Genomic DNA, 23,173 nt, shown 5'->3' with positions numbered 1-23,173 from the left:
CCAGTACGTGCTACTGGCCTAGAGTGGTAAAGTGACCTACCATGGTGGATGTAATAAGGCTGCCCTCCCCAGAAACCTTTTGCAAAGGCTTTGGGAGTACATCTAGGAGAGCCGCAAATGCCAGGGCAAATTAATCATTAAACAATCTTACTTTTAAACCATGTATAGTATTTTAAAAGGTACACTCACCAGAGGTCCCTTCTCCGCCTGCTGGCGGGTCCGGGAGGCAGCCTCGGGTGGGTTCGGGGGGTACTGGCTCCAGGTCCAGGGTGAGAAACAGTTCCTGGGTGTCGGGAAAACAGCTTTCTCGGCTTGCTTGCTGTGAGCTATCTACAACCTCATCATCTTCCTCGTCCCCAAAACCTGCTTTGGTGTTACCTCCATCTCCATTGAAGGAGTCAAACAACACGGCTGGGGTAGTGGTGGCTGAACCCCCTAAAATGGCATGCAGCTCATCATAGAAGTGGCATGTTTGGGGCTCTGACCCGGAGCGGCCGTTTGCCTCTCTGGTTTTCTGGTAGGCTTGCCTCAGCTCCTTAAGTTTCACATGGCACTGCTTTGGGTCCCTGTTATGGCCTCTGTCCTTCATGCCCTGGGAGATTTTGACAAATGTTTTGGCATTTTGAAAACTGGAACGGAGTTCTGATAGCACGGATTCCTCTCCCCATACAGCGATCAGATCCCGTACCTCCCGTTCGGTCCATGCTGGAGCTCTTTTGCAATTCTGGGACTCCATCATGGTCACCTTTGCTGATGAGCTCTGGCCAGCGTGGCAAGCTGCAGGTGACCATGCAAACAGGAAATTGAAATTCAAAAGTTTGCGGGCCTTTTCCTGTCTACCTGGCCAGTGCATCTGAGTTGAGAGTGCTGTTCAGAGCGGTCACAATAGAGCACTCTGGGATAGCTCCCGGAGGCCAATACTGTCTAATTGCGTCCACAGTATCCCAAATTCGACCTGGCAAGGCTGATTTAAGTGCTAATCCCCTTGTCGGGGGTGGAGTAAGGAAATCGATTTTAAGAGCCCTTTAAGTAAAAAAAAAAAAAAAAAGGGGGGGGGGTTTAATCGTGTGAATGGGTGCAGGGTTAAATCGATTTATTGCTGCTAAATTCGACCTCAACTCCTAGTGTAGACCAGGGCTCAGAAACAGGTAATGCTATTTGTGACATAAAATGCCACTCCTCCCGCCTTTTGTCCACTCGATCCTTCCTAAAATAGTTCTAACTATGGACTTTAACATTCCAATCATGGGAGTCATCCCATCAGGTTTCAGTAATACCAACTAGATCAAATTTCTGCTCATGAATGAGCAATTTCAATTCCTCTTGATTGTTACCCAGGCTCCTAGGTGTAATAGGCAATGAAAGAATTTCTTCTCTTCATGTCCTTTGGTTTATTGATTAATTTTGTGCTCTTGTATTCAGAAATATAAAGATTTAGGGAGCTTGAAAGCACAATCCTGCTGTGGGTTGAAAGTGGCATTTGAAAAGAGAATATCTCTATGCGCCTCACTCCAGTGACACTATCATAAATATACACAGGGCCGCTGTACTGAATTGCCTTACCTGAAAGGGGTTAATCAGTTCAATTAACTTAGTTGGCACCTGACTAGAAGGACCAATAGGGAAAGAAGATACTTTCAAATCTGGGGGGGGACGAAGGAAGGTTTTGTTTGTGCTCTCTTTGTTTGTTCCCTCTCTGGATGGAGAGAGGGACCAGGCAGGAAAAACATCTCCTGAAAACATACCTGAAATAAGCAGCTAAGATTACAAAAATTGTAAGTAAGGCAAGGAAATGTGTTAGATTATCTTTTGTTTTAGCTTGTGAATTTTCCCTATGCTAAGAGGTAATGTCATTCCTGTTTTGTAACTGGAAAGAAGAGTCAGAGGGGAATACTCTGTGTTTTAAATCGTTTTATTTACCCTGTAAAGTTACCTTCCATCCTGATTTTGCAGGTGTGATTCTTTTTCCTTTTTTTTTTTTAAATAAAATTCTTCTTTTAAGAACCTGATTGATTTTCAGTGTCCTAAAAACCAAGGAGTGTGGTCTGTGCTCACATTGTAACCAATTGGTTAGTATATTATTCTCAAGCCTCCCCAGGAAAGGGGGTGAAGAGGCTTGGGGGAATATTTTGGGGAAACAGAGACTCCAAGTGGCCCTTTTTCCTGAATTTTTGTCTAAATCACTTGGTGGTGGCAGCAATACCGTCCAAGGACAAGGAAAGGATTTGTGCCTTGGGGAAGTTTTAACCTAAGCTGGTAGAAATAAGCTTAGGGGGTCTTTCATGCGGGTCCCCATATCTGTACCCCAGAGTGGGGAGGGAACCCTGACAGACCCAGTAAGTGGAAACTGGTTTATGTTGCATTTAAAGACCTGTGTTTTAGTTAACGGTGCTACCAGCCTGAACATATTTGTCATTCCTCTGATATGTCTGTACCCTGCAGTTGTGCCAAATCCCATGAAATCAGTCAGAATTGTCACAGCTTCTCTTGTGGACATGTTCCTCTAGCTGCTTCTTTCCTCTTTCCTTACGGTCAACCAACTCCTATATAACTGGGTTGAGTCTCCATATTTGTGTAAATCTGGGCGTTTGCCCTAATTCATATCTGGATCACATTGACCGTGTGGCAAATTTTTGCAAACACCCCAAATAAACTCTCTAAGCCTTCAACAATTCCCCCTATCAACACACGTTCTCTTATAATTTTGGGTGACCTGCAGTTGGAAGGTCAGAGTTCAGATTTTTTTTTTCCCCTGTGCCTTCCTGTACCCTTTCTACCTTAAGAGCCCCCCATCACTACAGATGACTGCTACTGAACCTTTTGGATTCCTTCCTTCCTTCTCTGCTAGGTGAACAGCACGTAAAAGGAAAGATGATGTTGCTCATAGTGCACTAAATGTAATTATACTGGGCTAGCCAGATCCTCAGCTGGTGTAAATCAATGCAGTGCCATCTGAAGTCAACAGAACCATGCTGATATGACCCTGTATCTCTAAAACTTGAACAGCTGAAATTCCATTAAAGTGTTTGATGAACTCTGAAGGAAAGGTCAAAAATCAGCTTGAATGTGTACCAAAGATTCTAGCTAAGCAGGAACTTGGATGTTGTCAGTCAGCCACTTGTCTTGTTCCAGATACCTGCTAAATTAGTTCATGTCTCCATTTTTGTCTTATTGACTAACCAAACAGCATAGAATTTAGAACTTAGGAAGTCGTGGATTATGACACTCAATTCTGTACAGAACACTTTTAGTCAGCAACAGCTGCCAACGAGTCTTTTAAAGTGAAATTCACAGCACTGTTATCACATTTTCTTGCATCTCCAGGAGGCTGGATATACAGATGAGCATGCCAGGATAGTGGCCAAAACTTAGTGAAGTAAGTCTTGTTTTTGTATTTCTGTGAATTAGGGTTTGATCCCACGCCTCTTAAAGTCAATGTGAATCTTTGGCTCAGTGCCTAAGAAAGGTATTGGACTTCGCTACACGAAGTTTTGCAGTCTTTGTATTTTCCTACAGAACATGTACAGGAAGTGGCAGTGTATTGACCTGTTTCCAGGACTAATCAGTCCTTGGGCTTTCTGCTGAAGTATCAAGGGGTACTTCAATTAGGGTGGTGATTTTTGTGTTGTGGACATCTAGCCCAGTTCTTATTGGCTGACATCACCAACTAATCTCATTCAGTTGACCAGTCATCAGATGGCCACAACTTTTGATCAGTGTGTACATGTGTATATTTGGGAGTCCATCACCAACTTTTTAATGTTTTGTCCAATCTTACTGCGCTACAACCATTCCTGAATAGAGAGAGACTTACCCTATCACTCAAAGACTCTTTAGGTTTACAAATAGCACTCACCAGAGTCACTTGCAGCATTATTTGTATTACTGTAGCACTGGAAGCCCCAGCTGCGACTGAGGGCCCCTCATATTAGGTGCTGTACAAACACGTGGTAAGAGACCGGCCCTGTCATGAAGACCGTACAAACTGAACAGACAAGACCAACGGCAGGAGGGGAAACAGGCAAAAAGAGGGAAAGTGACTTGCCCAAGGTCACCGTGCTCTTCTGAAATTTCAGCTGTACAAGTGCGCTTCAGATCATGAGACTGGCGTGTGAAACGGGCAGGTTCAGTGTTGAGGAAACTTCTCACCATTGAGAAGTGATGCAAGGCAGGTGGTGACTGCCACTGGTAAAACAGAGAGAAGGGTAAACCAGCTTGGATAAAATAAATGGCCCAAACTGAATGCAAAACTCAAGTTGAGGTTCAGAAAGTGTAGTCAACACAATGAGTCCTTTCCCCCACAGTATTTCCAGCCTGGCAGCTGAAAGTGGTTCCAAAAAGTATCCAAACTAACTATTGCTTACGCTTGAGAGAGGAAACATGGTCTACAGACTCAAGCACTGAAGCATATGCTTGCCTTTAAGCACAAGTAGTGTCACTGAAATGAATAGCTCTACTCACGTGCTTGAAGTGACTCTCATGTGAGAGTAGAAGTGGACAAAAGAGCATCAAGTTTCCAGAGGGGCCTAGTTCAGTGTCCCATCGGCAGGCTCAGGAGTGCCAGCTAGGCCAGGCTGCTAAGCAGCCAAAGACAGAGCTATCAGCCTGCAACAACAGCCTCTGTGTATGCACAGTACAGATCTTTTCTACACCCCGCCAACTGCATCACTTATCGCTAATGAAACAACATGCTTAAGCGCCATGCCAAGTGGAGGCCTACAGCGCACGGGAATAGGGGGTCCTGAGTTCTGTTGTTTCTCTCATGAGCCATGGCATGGCTTTGGGGCAAGATAAAAATAAACTGTGCGCTCATGCCTGGTGCAATGAGAAGTCTCTAGAATTCCAGTCTGGTTCGCTGAATGCAGTGTCCTCTCCTAATTAGCACAATAATTGACCAAACCTAGGAAAAGAGGAGTTAATGTGACCTTGGTTGCTTTAATTCTATAATCTGCCCTTTTCCCAAATTACTTAGAGTAGTACGGTGGGAGCGAATAAGTATCTCTCAAAGGAATGTGCAGAGGCCATCCTCTTGAACATCTCCTTTGTTATCTCTAAAGGGAATACACTGCCCCTCAGAGCAGGTCAGTTGGCTACCTCTAACTAGGCTCACCACACCACTAATAAAAACGTTGTCAATCTGAGCCAGATGTTCAGCTGGTGTAAGCCATTGATGTCAATAGAGCTATGCCAACTGAGGATCTGGATCAAGCTAAGGGTTCTTTCACACTGCAAAGTTTCACAGTATTTTGGTGCTGGGGAAGATGAGGATTTACCCTTCTATTGATAGATGTGCAGATTGCAGCTCCCATTGATGTGAAGGGGATTTATGGGGAAAAACTTATGAAAGGGAAGAGTAAACCCTTAAATGTATCAAGCATACATGTGACTGAGAAACTTGCAGTGTTCAAAGGTCCTCGTAGCGCTGTCTCTATGTACTAGGGCAGTGATGTCACTGCTAGCCCGCTATGCTCAGTATTGACGTAATACGCTCGTACTGAGAACACTTTGGCTGTTAGCGATTTCTTTCTTACATTGTTTCTGCTTCTTTTAACTTTGTGTCTTTTAGAATACTGTAAAGGACACACAGCATATTGTGGTGTTAGAAATGCTATGCTGATCTCCATTTTAACCAGCTGGGACAGCAGAGATGGTGCCCAAAACAAGGAGGTGTTATGGTCAAAGCACAATACTGCGGCTAAATCCTGACCTTACTGAAGTCCCTGGGATTTTGTCATTGACTTCAATGGGGCCAGGTTTCACGCCAGGTTTTTATTCTGATGTGTGGCTTTGCGTAAATTGCGTAGCAACTTTTAGGTCTTGATTTACCCATCAGTGCAGTAAGATAACACTGATCTCATGGGAATTGTGAGGTTTAATTGATGAACTTTAAGACTGTTGGCTGAACAGTGCTGTAGAATGGAAGTATTGGGTCCGAGTTCCTCATCTGTAAAACATTGAAATTGCTAAGCTGGAATAAATTTGCCATATTTGCATGTTTACTGTACACCACAGAAGAAAAGCTCTGCACTGCCATCTTTCTTGTGTAGCAGGCGTGAGTTTAACTTGGCTGGTTAGCCTGCCTCTTTCACCTTACGTGCTTTTCCACTGGGCAAGGGCAGTTTTTCACTGTCTTTGATTCACAAGTTTTGCTTTATTGTCAAACCTGTGTTAATCTGCACATGAAACACATGAACATTGGCCTGTGCGCTTTCAGTTTGAATCCCTTAGTTTTGTCATGCAAAATATCTGCCCTGTGACCCAAAGACTCAGTATAATCCCATGCAGAAATCTGCTCCACTGCTGACCATCTTCATGGACATGTGTGCAGTGAATGACCAGCTTGTTGACTTTCAGGTAGGTTGGACTTCAAAGGAAGAGTCTTCTCCTGATTATAGTAGTAATCAAGTGAGTCCCCTTTTCTTCCCTCTCTTCCCATCCAAATTTATTGACCTGTACTTCAGATGTGCTTCAAAAAGCTGGATTTACCTCCATCTCAAACAGGACTTTGTCTACAGCCACCGCCATATCTGAATGTTTCAGAAGCCTCAGGGAATTTATCTTCACAACACACTTGTGAAGCAGGGAAGTATTATTACCTCCATTATACAGATGGGAACTGAGACCCAGAGGCCCAGATTTTAAAGGCGTTTAGGTGGTGTTGTGCTTAGTGTTGCAATGCCTTAGGAACTGAAGTCTCATTTCAAAAGGTATTTAGGCACTCTGAGCCAAAATTCTATTGACAGTCAATGAGATTTAGGCACCTAAATACTTAAATCCATTTTGAAAATGATACTTTAGGCTTCTTTAAAAATCTGGGTCAGAGATTAAGTGACTGATTAAGGTCTGTGGTAGTGCAAGAAACCTCCCCCACACACAACTTCTGAGTTCCGATCCTAATGTCTTAGCCACGTGAAGATAATATCTCTTGTGTTATTTATGCGGATAGGATTATTCTTTTCCTAGTTTTAATTCTCTGGTACCTCCCGTTTGAATTTTCCATTAGCTGCCATATAACTTGCAGTCTGCCCCAACAGAGTGCCACTTAACCAAGAGGCCTTGCTGTAGAATTTAGATCCAGCTTCCCACAGAGTAAATGGGACTTGGATAGTACATGGGGTATTTAATAAGATGAATGTCCCCATCATTTGACTTTGTTTCTTTACAGGACATGACCAAGAACTGAATGATGGGAGCGGAAAGTCAATATTCACTGATGGTAAAATGCTCTTTCAGAATGACTGTTTTACAGAACAGGTGGATGTAGCATCCTGGTGACAGCCCTGCCTGATTCCTGACCGGGATTTTGGAACAACCATAGAAGATCCTGATCTTTGCAATATCTGGAATGGATTTTTAGTTACCCCAACAGATTCCAGGGCAAGACTTTGGGAATCTTGTTAAATAGCCAGGGGTGTGTGGCTGTTTGTGCACTGCAGGCATGATTGATTGATATAGTTTATAGTCATGTACCCCACCACTGACTCTCAGTGTTTTGATTTAAGTGATTCACAGTCAGTTGGGATCCCAGGACCTGCAAGGGGGCTATTGCAAGATGTCCTGGTAGGTCACTGACCGCCATGTTTTCTGAGCGTATAGGGCCTGATTCTCAATTACATGAAGTTCTCTTTATGCTGCAGGAGTGGTGTAAAGGGCCCATAGTGTGTAAGGCAAATCTACTGGCTGTTTTTTTAACCTCTGATGCTCAGTCCAGATCTTGGGAGAGGTTCTGTGCTGTACCTCTAAGATGCGCAGCATTGAATGTGCAGCCTGCCCAGGCGTTGTGGGGGCTAAGGTGGCTTTGAGCCCCCAGGGTCTAAGTTACGGCAGCCTCCATGGGCTGCCCCCTACAGGCTCCTGCACTGCCTGGAATCTCGGTTGGGCTGCACACAATGGCCCTGGCCCTAACATGCCCTTTCCATTCTCGGCCCTGGGCCAGGGCTTGTGGAGGGGTTCTTGGAAGCAGCCTCACAAGCTGTCTACCACCGTGTTTGCAATGGAAGAATTCTTCTCTGGTGGGAGCTGTGGCTTTTAGGGCCCCTTTACACTGCTCCAGCCCTTTTACATGATGTAAAGGATCCAGATTGGGAGGTGGGAATCTCACCTCTTACATAAATGGTTGCATTGAGGCTGAGAAAACTGTGCAATGGGGCCGTTCTTTTAACAGACTCTCCCTCCCCTCTAATTTGGCCACCTGATAATCTTGGCAGTAATATTATTAAGGTAAGTGAGAAGGGGAACTAGGTGAACTTTTAGGAGCAGAACCATAAAATCTCAGTGCAGCAGAGTCAGGGAAAGGGGGAAACATGAATGGGAGCCAGGGAGAAGGAAAGAATCTGAGAGCCAGGCCTGTGTGATGGAAGTAGCCCCTGCACCATTTCGTAGATTTTAAGGCCAGGGTCAATCTCTGTAGTAGGGTTTATTATTTTAGGTTTTCACTGATGAATATGGATAAAGCACCCCAGATACAGCAACAAACACACACAAAGAAAAGAAATCAGTGTTTTATCCAATAAACACCAGAAATCGTTACTTTGTTCCTAAGATGCTTGTTGACACAGCAGTAATTGGACTACGGGGTGGAGTGATGTCTAAAGAGCACTAATATGTTGCATGTTAATTGGTCCATGTGGACCCTCCTGGAATCCACTACAGGTTCCATCGTGCTGTTTGAAAAAGCACTACATTAATCTCCTTGCAATGTTTTCTAGTGCACTTTATTCATTATGGTATCTACTTCTGTAATGAGTAATATATATAATATATATGACTCATCACTGTATATACAAAGAGAGCCCCCCAGAATCCTGATTTTTTGGACTCCTACAGAAAACAAAAAATTGCTAACCCCCTCTCCCCAAAAGCCTCCCTGGAAAAATTAAATTAGTAAACACTGAAAAACAGAAGCCTTATCTCTAATATAGTCAGAACTGCTTTGTGTCTAATTCAGCCTTTTAAAATCTTTGTGCCCGAGTCTTGTTTCACACGAGTTCTACACTGGTGTGTCTCCATTGACTACAATAAAAGTTACTCCTGATTTTTGCTCTCATGAGTGGGAGGAGAATCAGCCTCTCCCCCCTTTTTAAACAAACTGCATATTTTTGTTTCTTTCTGGTGAGGAGAAAAGAAGCAGAAAATCATAGCTGGGGTTTTCATCTCAGGTGGAGTTTTCAAGGCTGGACAATTTAAAACAAACAAACAAAAGCCAACAATAATAAAACCCAACAAAAATAATTTGTCCTTTGAGTTGTGAACTGAGCCAATCTGATGTAGAATCATTGAGAGAATAAAAGCCCACAATATCATTTTCAGAGAAAGATGTTTCAGGAGCTAGTGGCTCTATAAATAATGAGTTATATTGGTGATGCTGAGATTTTGTCTGGGAGTGCAACAAGGGAGGGGAGAGCAGGCAGAGAAGAGCTATCTGGGAGTGAATGAGTTCAATGAACCATTCAGTACATGATCTCCTTCTGGTAGTGTGTCCCCAGCTGAGAGAAAAAGCACAAGATGATCTGAGCCATTTCCGGTTTGCTACAGCAGTTTACTTCAGCTAGAAACTAGTCATGAAGGCATAAATTAAATCAGCTCCCTGTGGGACTAGACTTGTCAAGGTCTTTCTATAGTGGTGACTCAAGACTTTTGTGAAGCCACTTCTGAGAGAGGCTTTGCAGAAATCAGTGAGCACCAACCAATTGCTGAGGATGAAATTCACCTCTGTGCAGAGGGGCTGCAAGAGGGCTCTGAACCACGCAAATCCCAATTTGAGGGCTTACACAGGGAGCAAGTAGTGAGTAGGCCTTGACTTGGTTCTCTGCATAAGGGAACATTTCTCCCATGGGAATAGATCGTGCCCTGAACAGGAAGTGTATGGAAGAGGAAGAGCTCCAGATGTGTAGTATCCACCCTCCTACCAACCCCCAACCCATTCCCGGTGAGGTGTGGAGCTGGTGGGTTACCGCTACTGTCCATGTTGTCATGCACGGAAATGCCCGTGTGGAATGAGCATGTAAAACAATGATCGTGTCAGCATTACGTTAGTTCTTCCACCAGCTGAGTGAAAGCTCTCTGGGGTTGAAGGCAAGCGGAGAGCTCACGGGACGTTGCTATGTAGGCTGAGGTGGGTGAGGAGACCAGTGGAAAGGTCCAAGACCTCTGTGAGGACCCCAAGATCCATGAACTTAGATAGTCAAACTGCTTTACACAGTATACATGATCCCTGTGCCATACCATGCATGGCAATTTGCAGATTCCTGGTCATGCTGTGGAAACTTTCTGTGTAGAGGCTGATCTGGTCTCACCTATTCTTTGCCAATGGCACATAATAATTTAGTACCCTGTAATATTTTGGTCTAATTTCAGTTGCTAGGGTTAGGATGCGGGTGCTGGGTGGTGGTGGTGGGCTGCAATACACAGGAAGTCAGACTGCATGTTCTGGTAGGCCCTTGTGGCCTTAAATTCTATGACTCTGTGGCCCAGTGTTCCGGTGGTTTTTCACCAGGATCTCCCCTCCCTCCAACCCCCCTCCTCCCCCTCAGGCATTCTCTGCTCGCTCTTACTGCCGTCTCTTTTACTCTAGGTGGGCATGATGTATGTATTTAACTCAATGTTCGGAATTGGAATCTTAGCCCTGCCCAAAGCCTTTGCTGATGCAGGCTGGCTGGCCAGCAGTGTTATCTTGGCACTTGCCATGGTGATGAGGTAAACTATAGAGAAACACCTTTTTACATGGTCTCTCCTTCCTATCCTGGGGCTTAGCTGGGATCCAGGCCTACTTTCCAACTCTTCTAACATTGCTGTGTGGCATGAAGTGGTGCTGATAAAAATGTATCTGAACAATTCTGTAATTGTGAGATTCCTTTCTCAGGTTGCAAGCTCTTTGGAGCGGGGATCATTACCTCTTCTGTGTTTGTACAGCACCTAGTGCAGCCAGGCCTGATCCTGATTGGAACTTTTGGTCACTAATGGAATAGAAATACTAAACCAGAATGATTTTTTTTCTACTTAAAGTTTCTTAGGTAAAACATGGCCTCAGACACTGCATACACACTGTGTGTGTGTGTATAGATATATAGACATTGCATAGACGCATACTCACATGCAGTGCTATGTCTGCACATGCAGACTGGCTTCTGCTGTGTCTGTCTCCCTGAGCTGCGTGCTCAAGTGCTTATTTGGGCGCCTGGGCAAAGTGTGTTTGTGAGGCTGTTTTGAGATTGTTCTGGTCATGTGGTGTTAAGAGTTCACTTGTCCAGTTTAAAATTACTCTAGGGAAGGAAAATGGAAAGACTTCTAAGATTAAAATACCCACACAGGCACATGGATTTGACAAGTAGCATCTGGTCTTTGCACTGTCATGTGAGAAATGGGACAAAATCCTGAGTCCCGAGACTATAGACTGACCAAAGCTATTGACAAAGGTCCTGCTCTGACTGCCCGCCTGGTGAAGAAGCAGTATTATTATGCTGAAGTACAGGATTATTATTACTAGTGCTGTTTATTGTCTGCCAGCACCCCCCGGTAGTAAGCAGTGTGCAAACAGAACAGAGTTAATGTGTTTATAAACTTATTACAAAGAGCTTCCAATCTCTCTAAGGTAGGTATACTGTCCTGTCTGAGTGCCTCACAGTCTTTAATGTATTTATCCTCACAACACCCTTGGAAGGCAGGGCTGTGATCCCCATTTTACAGAGGGAAACTGAGGCACAGAGTCTAAGTGACTTGCCCAATGTCATACAGGATGTCTGTGGCATGGCAGGAAAATGAACCAAGTTTTCCTGCATCCCAGGCTAGGACCCTAACCACGGGGCAATTCTTCCTCTCCTAGGTAACAACAGTATCTTTTTAACAGGCCTATTGTCAGCATTACAATGGGTGGAAGGGCATTTATTACAGAAAGATGGTGTCTGTTCCATGAATTGTTTTCCAGCTGTTATCTCAGAGAACGCTTGGGTTTTTTAATTGGAGAGGAGGACTAGGACCGTCAAGCCACTGGCTTTGTAAATAAGCCAAGCTGTAAAAATAAAATTGAAAAGAATACTATGCTTTGGCCATGGCCAGAATTTTTTGTTCAGGCTTCTAGGCTTTATTTGTAAAGCTCATGTTAGGATCCTTCTGATCTCCAAGTAAATTTTGCATAAACATAATTAGTGACATAATCACCTTGTCATGTGTTCTAAGCAGCATGTATCGTGGAGAAACAAGAACTGCTCTTTTCCAGCTTTCGACAAAAATAGATGGAGATTGACATTAGATCTCACATCTGAGGCTTAGGTATTTAGATCAAAAAGGAATTTCTGGTCCTTCTATGCACTTGAACCTCAGTGTTTAAAAAAAAAAATCCTTAAACCCTACTGCCATCTAGAGGTGTAAATGGGAGAAAACAGACCCACATACAGCAAAAGCCCAACAGCTTCAGAATTTGCCAGGCTAATTTCCAGAGGTGTTTAAAAGTGCGTGATTGAATGCAGTTCAGGAAGTGTGTATTCACTCATCCCATTCCAGGTCATACTATAGTAGTCAGGCTATGAGAACGGAACAACATTTTCTGTTCTTACAATATTTTATTCCGAGGAGGATTCAGTTCCCTGCTTTGCCACTCACTAGCTGTGTGATCATGAGGAAGTCACTTTCCTCCTTCTGTGCCTTCCTTACTCCACTCTGTCTTGTCTGTTTAGAGCACAGACTCTTTGGGTTATGAGTGGTCTCTTGCTTTGTGTGTGTGCACAGCACCTAGCACAATGAGGCCCTGAATCTCATTTGGGGCCTGTAGACGCTATTGTAATGCAAACGAAAGAACTATGAGGCTTGATGTATCTTGTGCGATATACTAGTTGAGACCATTGGAAATGACTTGTGCAGCCACAGGCTATGGTCTGTGCATGCAGCAAGTATGAGTCTCAGCAACCTGTGCGTCTGCACAAATAGACGCAAAATGGCTGCTCAGCAGCAACATGGACGTGCCCACGTGCCTCACTGTATAAAACATGCTTTGCTCCACACACATGCTGCATAGTCCTTTCCCCAGTGATCTTTATTACAAACTTGGGCTCAACGGAAAAATTTAGACTAGACATGAGCTAAAGCCAGAACCTCCAGTCTGATCCCATTTGAGTTTCAGGGTGTGTAGTTGGGGAAAAAGAAAGGCAGGTTGAGGTTAAAATCCCTGGGTTCTAACCTGCCCTAATGGGTTTGGTTCCAAATCAGGGCTATAACAGGAAGAGGGCCTCTTTTCTACTCCTAGTTCAGATTCAGCTGACATTTCACAAAAAATAGCTCAAGGGATTTCAGTGGGTCAAATCCAAATGTTGGGCCTGTTTCTCCTCTCATTTACACTCGACTAAAATCAAGATTAACTCCACTGAAAACAATGGAGTTGCACTCATTTAATGAGAAGAATGAGGTCCTTAAAATCCAGCCACAATTTTACCTGGAGCCCAAATTCCAGGCTAAATTAATTCAGATCCAGATCTAAACTTCTCCTCATTGTCCCATCTCACTTAAAAGTCTGAGTGAGATGAATGACTTGTCAGTGCTATTTTTGCAGTATCTTGTTATGAATAAAGCAAGCACGCAATCTTCCAGAATCAATGTCTCTTGTATTTCTCCCCTAGTTACATAACTGTGACCTTCCTGATTGAAGTAATGTCCTCTGCAAATGCAAGAGTTGTTTGGGACAGGAATAATGACTGCCACAAAGAGGTGAATCTCTTTGCTTTTTTACATTTTTTAAGTATTTTTCCTGAGATTAAATTAGTGCCCCTCTCCATTTGTGATATAAGCAGTGGTGCTCAAGTGAGTAACCTCCAGGTTTAAGCAGGAATGGGGGCAGAGCCTTTTAAGGAAGGTTCTTTGACTCTGGGCCCTTGCTTCCCTGCCTCTGTCTGTCGGTGTCCAGATTTGTTGACCTTCGGGCTCTCCTGCAAATGTGATTTTAAAAATTTTAGTTAAAAATTGTCATAGAAACACTCTCCATTTCTTTGATCAGCTGTACCCAGGACAGATTCCCAAAGGTAGTGGTTACTTCCCTGGAACTCAATTCAAGAGATCTGGGCTCTTCTCCAGACTGTGTGACCTCAGGCATGTCACATCCTCCCTCTGACCTCAATTCCCCACCTGTACAGTGGGGCTGATAACACTTCTTTTCTCCCATCCTTTGTCTTGTCTATCTAGATCATAAACTCTTGGGGGCAAGAACTGTTACTTGCTATGTTTGTACAGTGCCTGCCTTAGGTGCTGGTGTAATGCAAAGAATAAATAACCACATTCACAGTGTAACCTGAAGGTCAACAAATCTGCTGCGTGGGTATGTATATATCGATATGATCTACATGCACACTTATAAAATGTGTCTGTAATATGTAGACTGAATTACCTTGTAATCTTGCCTTTTGCAGCTGGATAGTTGCTGTAGGTGGGATTTGACTAAGGAGAGCACGGTAACCTTGTGGACAAGTTCAGGCAGAATACTTCATGCATAGAGGCAGCATGGGAGGTGTTTGCTGGAGTAGAGGACAAAACAGCATGTCAAAGCTGGCAGAGTTATTTTAGTTAAAATGCCAAAATTCCTCTGTCCCCAAAGCTTTTAGTTTAGCTCTTTTCTCTAACCATAGGTATAGGGCCTGTGAATTCTGCTCATATTAATGGAACATGAAAGTCTCCAGTCACTGCCTGTGAACTTTGTGAATAACAGAGCAGAGCAAAGTGGCTTTTTTATTCCTACGCAATGCTTGGAGCGAGTTCGACTGGATGATTTGTGCTTATCTAAAATAGTTACTGCTTCAGTAGCCCCATCTTGGCTCGTCTGGAGTGTTTCATGTAGTTCAAAAGATATTGTATCCAGTAACATTCCCATTCATCATTTCATTAAACTACAAAAAAGCCCATTAACCTAATGTTAACAGTCTGACTTAGAGCCAAAAAGGCAAGAGCTTTCAGAGTTAATGGCAAAACCTGGGGCTGATGAGCTCTTCCTTAACTTTACCATGTGTGTGGCTATTGTAGCAAGCCACTGCATCCTACCTAGCCTTCTCCCTCTGCTCTCCCAGCAAGAAAACAAACAGAAGGTGTAAAGGTTTCATGAAAGTGTAGGAGATGCATCATTCAGCACTTGTGCCTTGTGTGTTGACTATATAATGCCTTAGTGTACAGATCTGTTCTATGCTGTATTGATAATTTTGTTCTGTAATATATGTACTGTTCATATGGAGCCTGATCCAAAACCCACTGAAGTCAATGGGAGTCTCGTGGTTGACTTTAATGAGCGTAGGTCTGGTTTTAGGGCCTGAGCCATAGCCCATTGAAACCGTTGGCAAGACATGCATTGACTGCAGTGAGCTTTGGATTTAGGCCCTTGATTTCTTAGATATATGTACACAAACATCAATATTTTGAAATTAAATTCTTGACTAAAATAGCAAACTATGGACCAAACTCTCTTAAAAAAATCATGCAAAGTTCCAGCATGTTCATAGGCTGATTCGACCCATACACTTGTCTTACATGCTTTTTTCCATATGTTTTTTTTACAAATGAAATCTACACATAATGACTGGATGTTGTGCTATTTCACTTTACAGGCAGTGAGACGGTTTAATCACACACAGATGACACTATGCTACAGTGGATGTATAATTCTGAATACTGATGATTATAGCTGTATTGACTATCGCAATCACCTATAGTGCCACACTCTGTGAATTAGATAAATTAGATCTTCTGTGGAATGTGGACATCAGTGTAGCTCCATTGATTTACACCGGCTGAGGACTTGGCCTTATTGTTTACTATATTTACGGCTCTGCAAAGCTCCACTGACTTTCCTCTTTGCATTTTTAGGATGAAATATTGAAAGAAAATATTCCCATGTCTGCAAAGAGAGGAGAAGAGTCCACCAAGTCAAAGGCCCTTCATTCAGTAAGTTTCCCTTCAGTAAGAATTTTTCCTTGGATAGGATTCTTTTGCTTGAAAGGGTAAGGGCAGGGCATCCCTTATCCTTCATTATAGCTCCGAGGATCCTCTCCATTATCAAACTTCTCGCCAGTGCTACCATCCTTTTAGCTGAGAGCACTGAGAGGTTGAGAGTATATTGATCCTGCTCCCCAGCTGGTAAGTAGATGGTTCTATTGCACCATAGCATACAGGAGGAAGAACTGGTGCCATGTTTCCAACTTCTGATGGATGTGGTGTGCCCACACAATTTTCCTTGTATCTGTTTTGTTTTTGAATTTGGATTCCGGTGTAGAAGTCTGAACATAAACCGTGTGACCTCTTACATAACCTTTGAACCAGGGATGGCTGTTTTGTTCCTATGCAAAGGAGACCTTTCAAAAATGTCAAGAAACCTCAAGAATAGTTAATGTCTCTGACATCCTAGATGAGTGCTCTAACCACTGGGCTATTTGCTGTTCTAGGGTGAGACAGAGTGTCTCTGGGGCCAGAAATTCCATCCTGGACGTGAAGAAAGTTTCGATGAAACAATACTTTTTTGCAAAAATATTTTGTGGTTTTTTTTGACCAAAAAAGCTTTGTTGAAAATTTTGGACCAGCTCTACTTTGAACCAAATATAACGCAAAGTATAGAGAAGAATCTAGTTAGTACTGCTGTATTATCGTCTTGAAGTCATATGGCGTCTCAACCTGATCTGAAGTCAGCGGAAAGACTCCCAGTGACTTCAATAGACTTCGAACCATGCCCATTAATCACATGAATTTAACTTTTGAGAGCCAGTTGGTAAATCTGAATATGAGGAATTGACTCAAATCCTTCAGTTATGCAGGACTTAATAAAATGCTTCTCATTTCAGATACATTTTCCTATTGGGCTGGTGAGCCTGTGGAATTATCAATTCTACAGGGAGAATGAATAATTTTATTTTTTTATTCCAAGGGTGTGTATTATATGACTATATTATGTGTATACAACACACATATTGTACAAATATATATTATGTATAAACAATAAATACATGTCACTGTTATAAAAACTGTAAATAATAACCTGAAGGTCAAAAAATCTTGTGTGTGTGTACACATATATAGGGTGTATATTATTATGTGATTATATCATGACTTAAGAGGAAGCTATTTGGCTAGTAACAAGAGAAATTAAAAAGTGAGTAATTCACTACAGAGGTCTTCTGAATATGGAATATAAAGTACATAGTGGTCCCTTAAGTGATGTAGGAGCCCCGTTAAGCAACCTCCTCTGTGATAAAAATATGAATCCGATTTAATTGAACTAGTCTGCTGTCTCCAGACGCAATGAAAACTGACACCAGGACCCAACTAATGTCTGGAAAGCATGCTTGTCTGTAGAGTCAATGAACAGCTGCAGCATCTGGGAAGAGAAAGTACTGAATCAGCAATTTTTTGACATTGAAAGCACCCTGTTAGTCGTACTGAGATTAGCCATGAAAAGGGATTTTGTAAGAGCCCTTTTGTGCTATAAATGTCTTTCAGTTCTGTTGGAGGCAGTGTTTGGGCCCTGCCAAGCCTATGGTGCCTTAGGATCCTTGGAGGGGAGACCGCCGAAGAGTTCTTCTCACACACACTCCCCTCAGTTAAGTTTGGGACATATCCCCAAAGAATCATCTTTCTAAGGAACACTTCCCAGAATCCCTAGGCCTGCTCTGTGCAGAGTAATGCGATAAAACACTGTTATGTCTGGGGAGGGTTTTTTCACGCCCAGTCTGTTGTTTCGCAGTCCCAGTCAACAATGCTAAGGCCAGCTCTGAACTCTGCACCCACAGCAGTGTCCAATTCCAATGGTGATGCCCAGTTGCAGGCTGTGTGCTCATGTTTAGTGTACATGTAACAACCCCCTCCCATCCCACATGGGTTGCCAGCAGGATTTGAATTGAGAATCTTCAACATCACAACAACAAACTTTGACCACTTGAGCTAAAAGACAGGTTTCAGAGTAGCAGCCGTGTTAGTCTGGATTCGCAAAAAGAAAAGGAGGTCTTGTGGCACCTTAGAGACTAGAGTATCTCCCTTGTCTTTTATAAATAGTAAGTTGTTGTCCTCTAGTGGAATGCAATACTTGCTTTGCTAGTGTGTTACACAGAGTCCACGTGACCAGAAGATGGTTCTGTCCCTTTTACGTTCTCTTGAAGGAATCCTCATCAAAGCACTTTTGCTGCTGCTATTGCCTGCCAGATGATCCAAAGCCAAGTGTGTTTGATATAAGTGAGCTGCTCTCTCTGACTGACCTGACTAAGATGTACTTCAGTACAGGTAGGTTTCCTGGATGGATTTTGCCTTCCTATTTTGTGTTGGAACTGATTCTCTGGGAAACTTTTGGAGTTATTCTCTCTATGTCCACCTTCACAGGATGGAGCTGGATGAGGTTGTGGCAGCTTAATCTGTTACTGGCTCTTTCAGCAGAGCACTTTCCCAATTCTGGTTACATTTGTAATTGCGGGTACAAGTAATTGCATTTCTTGAAAGTGTTTGTCAGTAAAACACCATACAAAGCGCTTTCTGGACCCAAACCAAGACAGTTTCTGAAACTGAATTGCTTCCAAAATCCTCTAAACTTACTCTGCTGCAATGTCCTAGAAGTTCCAAACTTTGTTGTTGGATACGTTTCCATTGGTTCCCTTGCTCCACGGGGCTTTCAGCAAGGTCTTGTTATGTTCCTAGGTGGTGTCTCATGAGCATATGTTCTGAGGCGAGCTGATTGAAAAATGGAATTTCCATCCTGCGGGAAAGTCTGTTGTTTTGACATTTTGAAGTGGTACATCCAGATTGGGAGAAAATAGCAAAACTTTTTGAGAATGAAGAATTCTGAAAATATTTGATTTGGAAATGTCAGTGTTTTATTTTGGATCAACATCAATCTCTGTGTCTGAGCTGCCATGGTGCCTTGTGGGGTTTGTAGTTTTAGGTCCCTTATACCTTCCTTCACCCATATGGGCCTTGCTCCGTGACTGCAGTATATTTCCCATGATGCACTGTGGTCTCTCCGTGTGACTAAATTGCCGTGGGACTCCCATGATGCTCTTCCTTTTGTAGCACTCTTAGCTTCTTCTGTGTGATACTTTCATACTCAGAGAGATAGGAAATCTACCATTCCACTGCTGCCCTCCCGACATAATCCACCCATCATAAGTCTTGATAGTTCTAGCATCGGTAACTTTTCTGCAGTAGACATGGAAACTCCATGAACTCCAGGTGACTTGGATCAGGCTCCCTGAGAGCTGGCTCCCATAGCGAGCTGTTTGTGAAGGAGGTATGTAGAAAGAAACGGACAGAAAACCTGGCAGCTGATAACGGAGCAGCTGTATTTGCTATTTTCAAATGACAAAATAGAAAGCAGGATAATTTACATGATGCACAAGGTGAAACAACGTTAAAAGCAGGGAGGCAGCATATAGGAACACTGCTGTTCACACAATGCTGAAACATGAGGTACTATTTTTGTACACACTTAAACTGATTTTATTAGTCTTGACTTGAAAATCAGAGGAAATCTGAGCCATATACTACACAAAGGAGATACGTTTTGCATTGACTTCAATGGGCTCTTGCTTGGTTACTTTTCAGCTGAAGGTCCTATTTGGTAAGAGTGAGAATAACACCCAAGCCATGAGAATGGCTGGCTAGTGTGATGTCACAGGCCTGGTGTGCTTGGGGAAGAATTTTGACTGAACAATTTTCTTTTCTCCATGAATATAGTGAGCCATGTTCACAAAAGTATCCTGGGCCAGATCTTCAGCTGTTTAAACTGGTAGCTTCATAGACTTCAATGGCATTAAACCGATTTACGTCAGCTAACGAACTGGCCCCCATGCGGAAAATACAGGCGCTTATGCAAGGTATAGAGATAAGTATAACTTTGGCAAGCAGGTGAATGTTTTCGTATAGTCAAAGTGAAATCAAACTACTGAATTTTCACACGAAATTAAAAACAAACACAACTAAAAAGAAATCTGCACAGGGCCCAAACTGCACTAACAGGAACCACCCAAGTATCTGAGCCTGTCCAATTCTTTGATGTGTTTATCCTCACAACACCCTTGTAATGAGGTAAACTGAGCCGTAGAGTGACTTGCCCAATGTCTCACACACAGTCTGTGGCAGAGCTGAGACTTGAACCCTGGTCTTCCAAGTCCTAGATTAGCATCCTAATGGACCATCCTTCCTCTCATGGACTTCCTCTTTCAGTACACCTTATGGGGATGCCCTTGAAATTCATACTTGTTTGCTGCTGTCCTTGGAAGTCATCGGCAGTGCTCCTGAATGGCTCTGTGACTGTGATTGTTGGACTACAGACCCAGGGGGCACAGGATTCATGTGGTCTGCAAATTTCTGTGCCCCGCATGCAGAAAAATGCAAAAGAAATCTGCGGGGGGACACGCATCTCTTCCACGGCAGTCCAGGTAGCACGTCTGTTCCAGCGTGCCTGGAGCAGCCTCAGAGATACAAATCACTGCCGTGGGAGGGGGGCTGGGCATGTGTGCCTGAGAGGGAGACGTTGATTACCATCAGGGGGCGGCTCGCCTGGGGAGGGGCGAGAGAGGGATATGTCTTTTTATTATACATGAGGAAGGCTCTGTTCCTGAAACAGAAATGTAGCAGCCTGCCTGTTTGTTAATTGATCTCATTTTCTGAGCCTGCCTGTGTAGTAACATTGTTAATGTTCCTACTGTTAGCTAACTTTTCCCCAGTCTCAGTCAATTCCCCCAGCAGCATGAAACCTGTAAACGTTTTAAGGCCCCTACATTGCCAAATTTCAGTTTAGCAGCCGTGTTAATCTGTATCCACAAAAAAAATAAAGAGTACTTGTGGCACCATAGAGACTAACAAATTTATTTGAGCATAAGCTTTCGTGAGCTACAGCTCACTTCATTGGATACACTGAGCTGTAGCTCACGAAAGCTTATGCTCAAATAAATTTGTTAGTCTCTAAGGTGCCACAAGTACTCCTGTTCTTTTTGCATTGCCAAAGTGATGTAGAGCCTTATAAATGACAGTAAGGGAATCAGCTAAGAAGATCTCTGTGCTTTCTCACTTTTTTCCTGTGCCAAAGTGTCACAATGGGGTTTTAGATTACAGCTCAGGATTTATTTTACTTACCCATTAAAAAAAAGACTTTGAGGGCAAACAAAACATTTACCAAGCAGTCAATAAAATGTCAGGACAGTCAGAAGCAAACACTTCCCAAAGTACCCAGCCAGGTCCAGGACAACGATTAGCAAAACTGTATGACTTTCACGTGTAAAAGAATAAGTAATTTAAAATGACTTTTTTTTGGCTGTTTGGTGTTCTCTAAAGTAATTTAAATGAAAATCCAGGATTATAACTGCAATGCAGAGTATTAGTTACCATGTATTTGTAACTTAATTTTCATGTATTTAGGAAATGCTGAATAGTTATTGTGACTTTTTTTTGTATTGTAGTTTAAATAAATTACCAAAACAATTGATCATATTGTGTGTGATCATATTGCATTAGTTTGACAAATAAAATATGCAGAATTTTTAATTTTTCGGCCCAGAATCTCCCCAGGAGTACCTGGTGGGAACATATGACAAGAAAGGTATTTGTACGAGTTCCATGACTTTGCTTAGAGGCAGGGGTGTAGCCATGGCTGGGTTGTGGCCCACTTAGCATCCAGGCCCTCCCAAATCTGAGCAGAGGTGTAGTGCTGCCAGAGTGGCCCGGAGCGTCACTTGGCCACCTGAAATCCAGGACAGAGCTATGCACCCACCCTTCAGAAAGCTATGCTCTGCAGCTCTGCCTTGCCATTTTCTGAGCTGCAGGCCAGAGCGTTCCTGCCGCCCTTACCTCTCTGGGCTGCCCAGCAGGAGCAGGAGCACTCGCCGGCATGCAGCAGCCACACACGACGAAGCAGAGAGGAGGGCACTGCAGACACACATTAGCGCCTCAGCTGCTCTGCAGCCCAGCTCTCCTCCGCCTGGATGTACCATCGGGCCGCTAATGCATGGGAGGTCGGGGGGGGAGGCATGGGGGGAAAGAGTATTTTAAAAGAGGTGATGGTAACCACCACCCCACGTGCGGGGCCTGGGCCCTCCCCCACGCAGAACTCAGTGTGGGCCATTTGTGCTGGGAAATGAACCCCGTGTATGGTGAGGGGTGGCCACCACGTCTCCCCCTGCTGCCGCTGGATGGGGAATGGTTGGGCCACCACCGGCAGCTGGCTCTGAGAGCAGAGGGGTTGTGGGCACACAGGGGTGCTGTGCCGGGTTCAATAACGCCCAGCGTTGCATCTGGCCCTTCTGTGCGCGGAGCGAGAAGGTGGTGCCATGGCTCCCCCCAGGAGAGGTGACCTGAGAAGGAGCTGCTGACGGTGATTGCCCAAGGTGAGGCTTGCACATGCCCAGCTCGGCAGGTGAAGCCCTGTGTTTTGGGGGGCACCAGGGCTAAGAATAGGGTGTGGCGTCGGAGGAGAAGCTGAGCTAGCACAGTCTATCATTGCCCGTCCGCCTGAAAGTTGGGGCTCACCCAAATTTCCACTCCTAGTTATGCCACTGCTTAGAGGTAATGAAAGATGCACATCTGACTTCAAGTCTCCCCCTCCATTCTCCTGCCTTAGAGTGAAGTGATCCTCTAAATCATGGAAACAAAGGGCCAGATCCTTTGTGGGTAGAACATGGCCAGTCTCCACTGAAGTCAAGCTCTGCCTCGAGATTCTTATCCCCCCTTCCTGCATACTAAAAATCTCCCTTTCTCCATCTCTCCTTCCACATGTGCCTATGACCAGATCCTCAGCTGCTGTGAATCCAACCCTTCAAGTTGAGCAGAGGATCAGTCCCATACTGTTTTATTTATACTGATGTCTGTCTACAACCGCAGACAGAGGAAACCTCTATAGTTCTAATCTATAGATCTAGCTGTCTATTTTGCTTCTGCCTGTCTCGTCTAGGTCTGTGTGTATTATAGCATAATATGCCATGCCATCAGTTTCCACCCAGTCATTCAGAGTAGCAATGTGAAGTAAGAAATAACAACAAAGTCTGAATCAGTTTCATGTTTCTTTTGTTTTCCTTGGCAGTTGGAGACCTCCTGAGTCGAATTACATTGATGCTAGGCATATATGGATCATTGGCCATGTTCCTGACCATGGTACCTTTCAGCCTCACAGAACTGTTCTGGTCAGTAAGAATTCATAAACATCAGCAGAGACGGTGGGTCCTCCCCCTCCCCCCCCCGC

General features: G+C 43.7%; 1 protein-coding gene across 4 annotated transcripts in view; it reads left to right on the top strand.

Annotated features, from left to right (window-relative positions):
- Positions 1-2,247: 2,247 nt before the first annotated feature.
- Positions 2,248-23,173, top strand: part of LOC102937474 (transmembrane protein 104) — an 86,880-nt gene continuing 65,954 nt past the window's right edge. Inside the window, exons 1-8 of one of the 4 annotated variants that reach the window (XM_043524400.1) lie at positions 3,361-3,376; positions 6,355-6,405; positions 7,166-7,216; positions 10,574-10,695; positions 13,608-13,695; positions 15,832-15,909; positions 18,111-18,231; positions 23,015-23,114. In XM_043524400.1, the coding sequence (XP_043380335.1) occupies positions 7,184-7,216; positions 10,574-10,695; positions 13,608-13,695; positions 15,832-15,909; positions 18,111-18,231; positions 23,015-23,114 (542 nt within the window). In that variant the 5' untranslated portion in view covers positions 3,361-3,376; positions 6,355-6,405; positions 7,166-7,183. Of the gene's footprint in view, positions 3,377-6,354; positions 6,406-6,443; positions 7,217-10,573; positions 10,696-13,607; positions 13,696-15,831; positions 15,910-18,110; positions 18,232-23,014; positions 23,115-23,173 lie in introns of those variants that run through there. The other 3 variants (XM_043524402.1, XM_043524403.1, XM_043524401.1) reach the window with 3 other exon arrangements.

The sequence above is a fragment of the Chelonia mydas genome, chromosome 10 (assembly GCF_015237465.2).
Source record: "Chelonia mydas isolate rCheMyd1 chromosome 10, rCheMyd1.pri.v2, whole genome shotgun sequence".
Lineage (NCBI taxonomy): Eukaryota > Metazoa > Chordata > Testudines > Cheloniidae > Chelonia > Chelonia mydas.
This window is presented reverse-complemented; position numbering and strand designations above follow the sequence as displayed.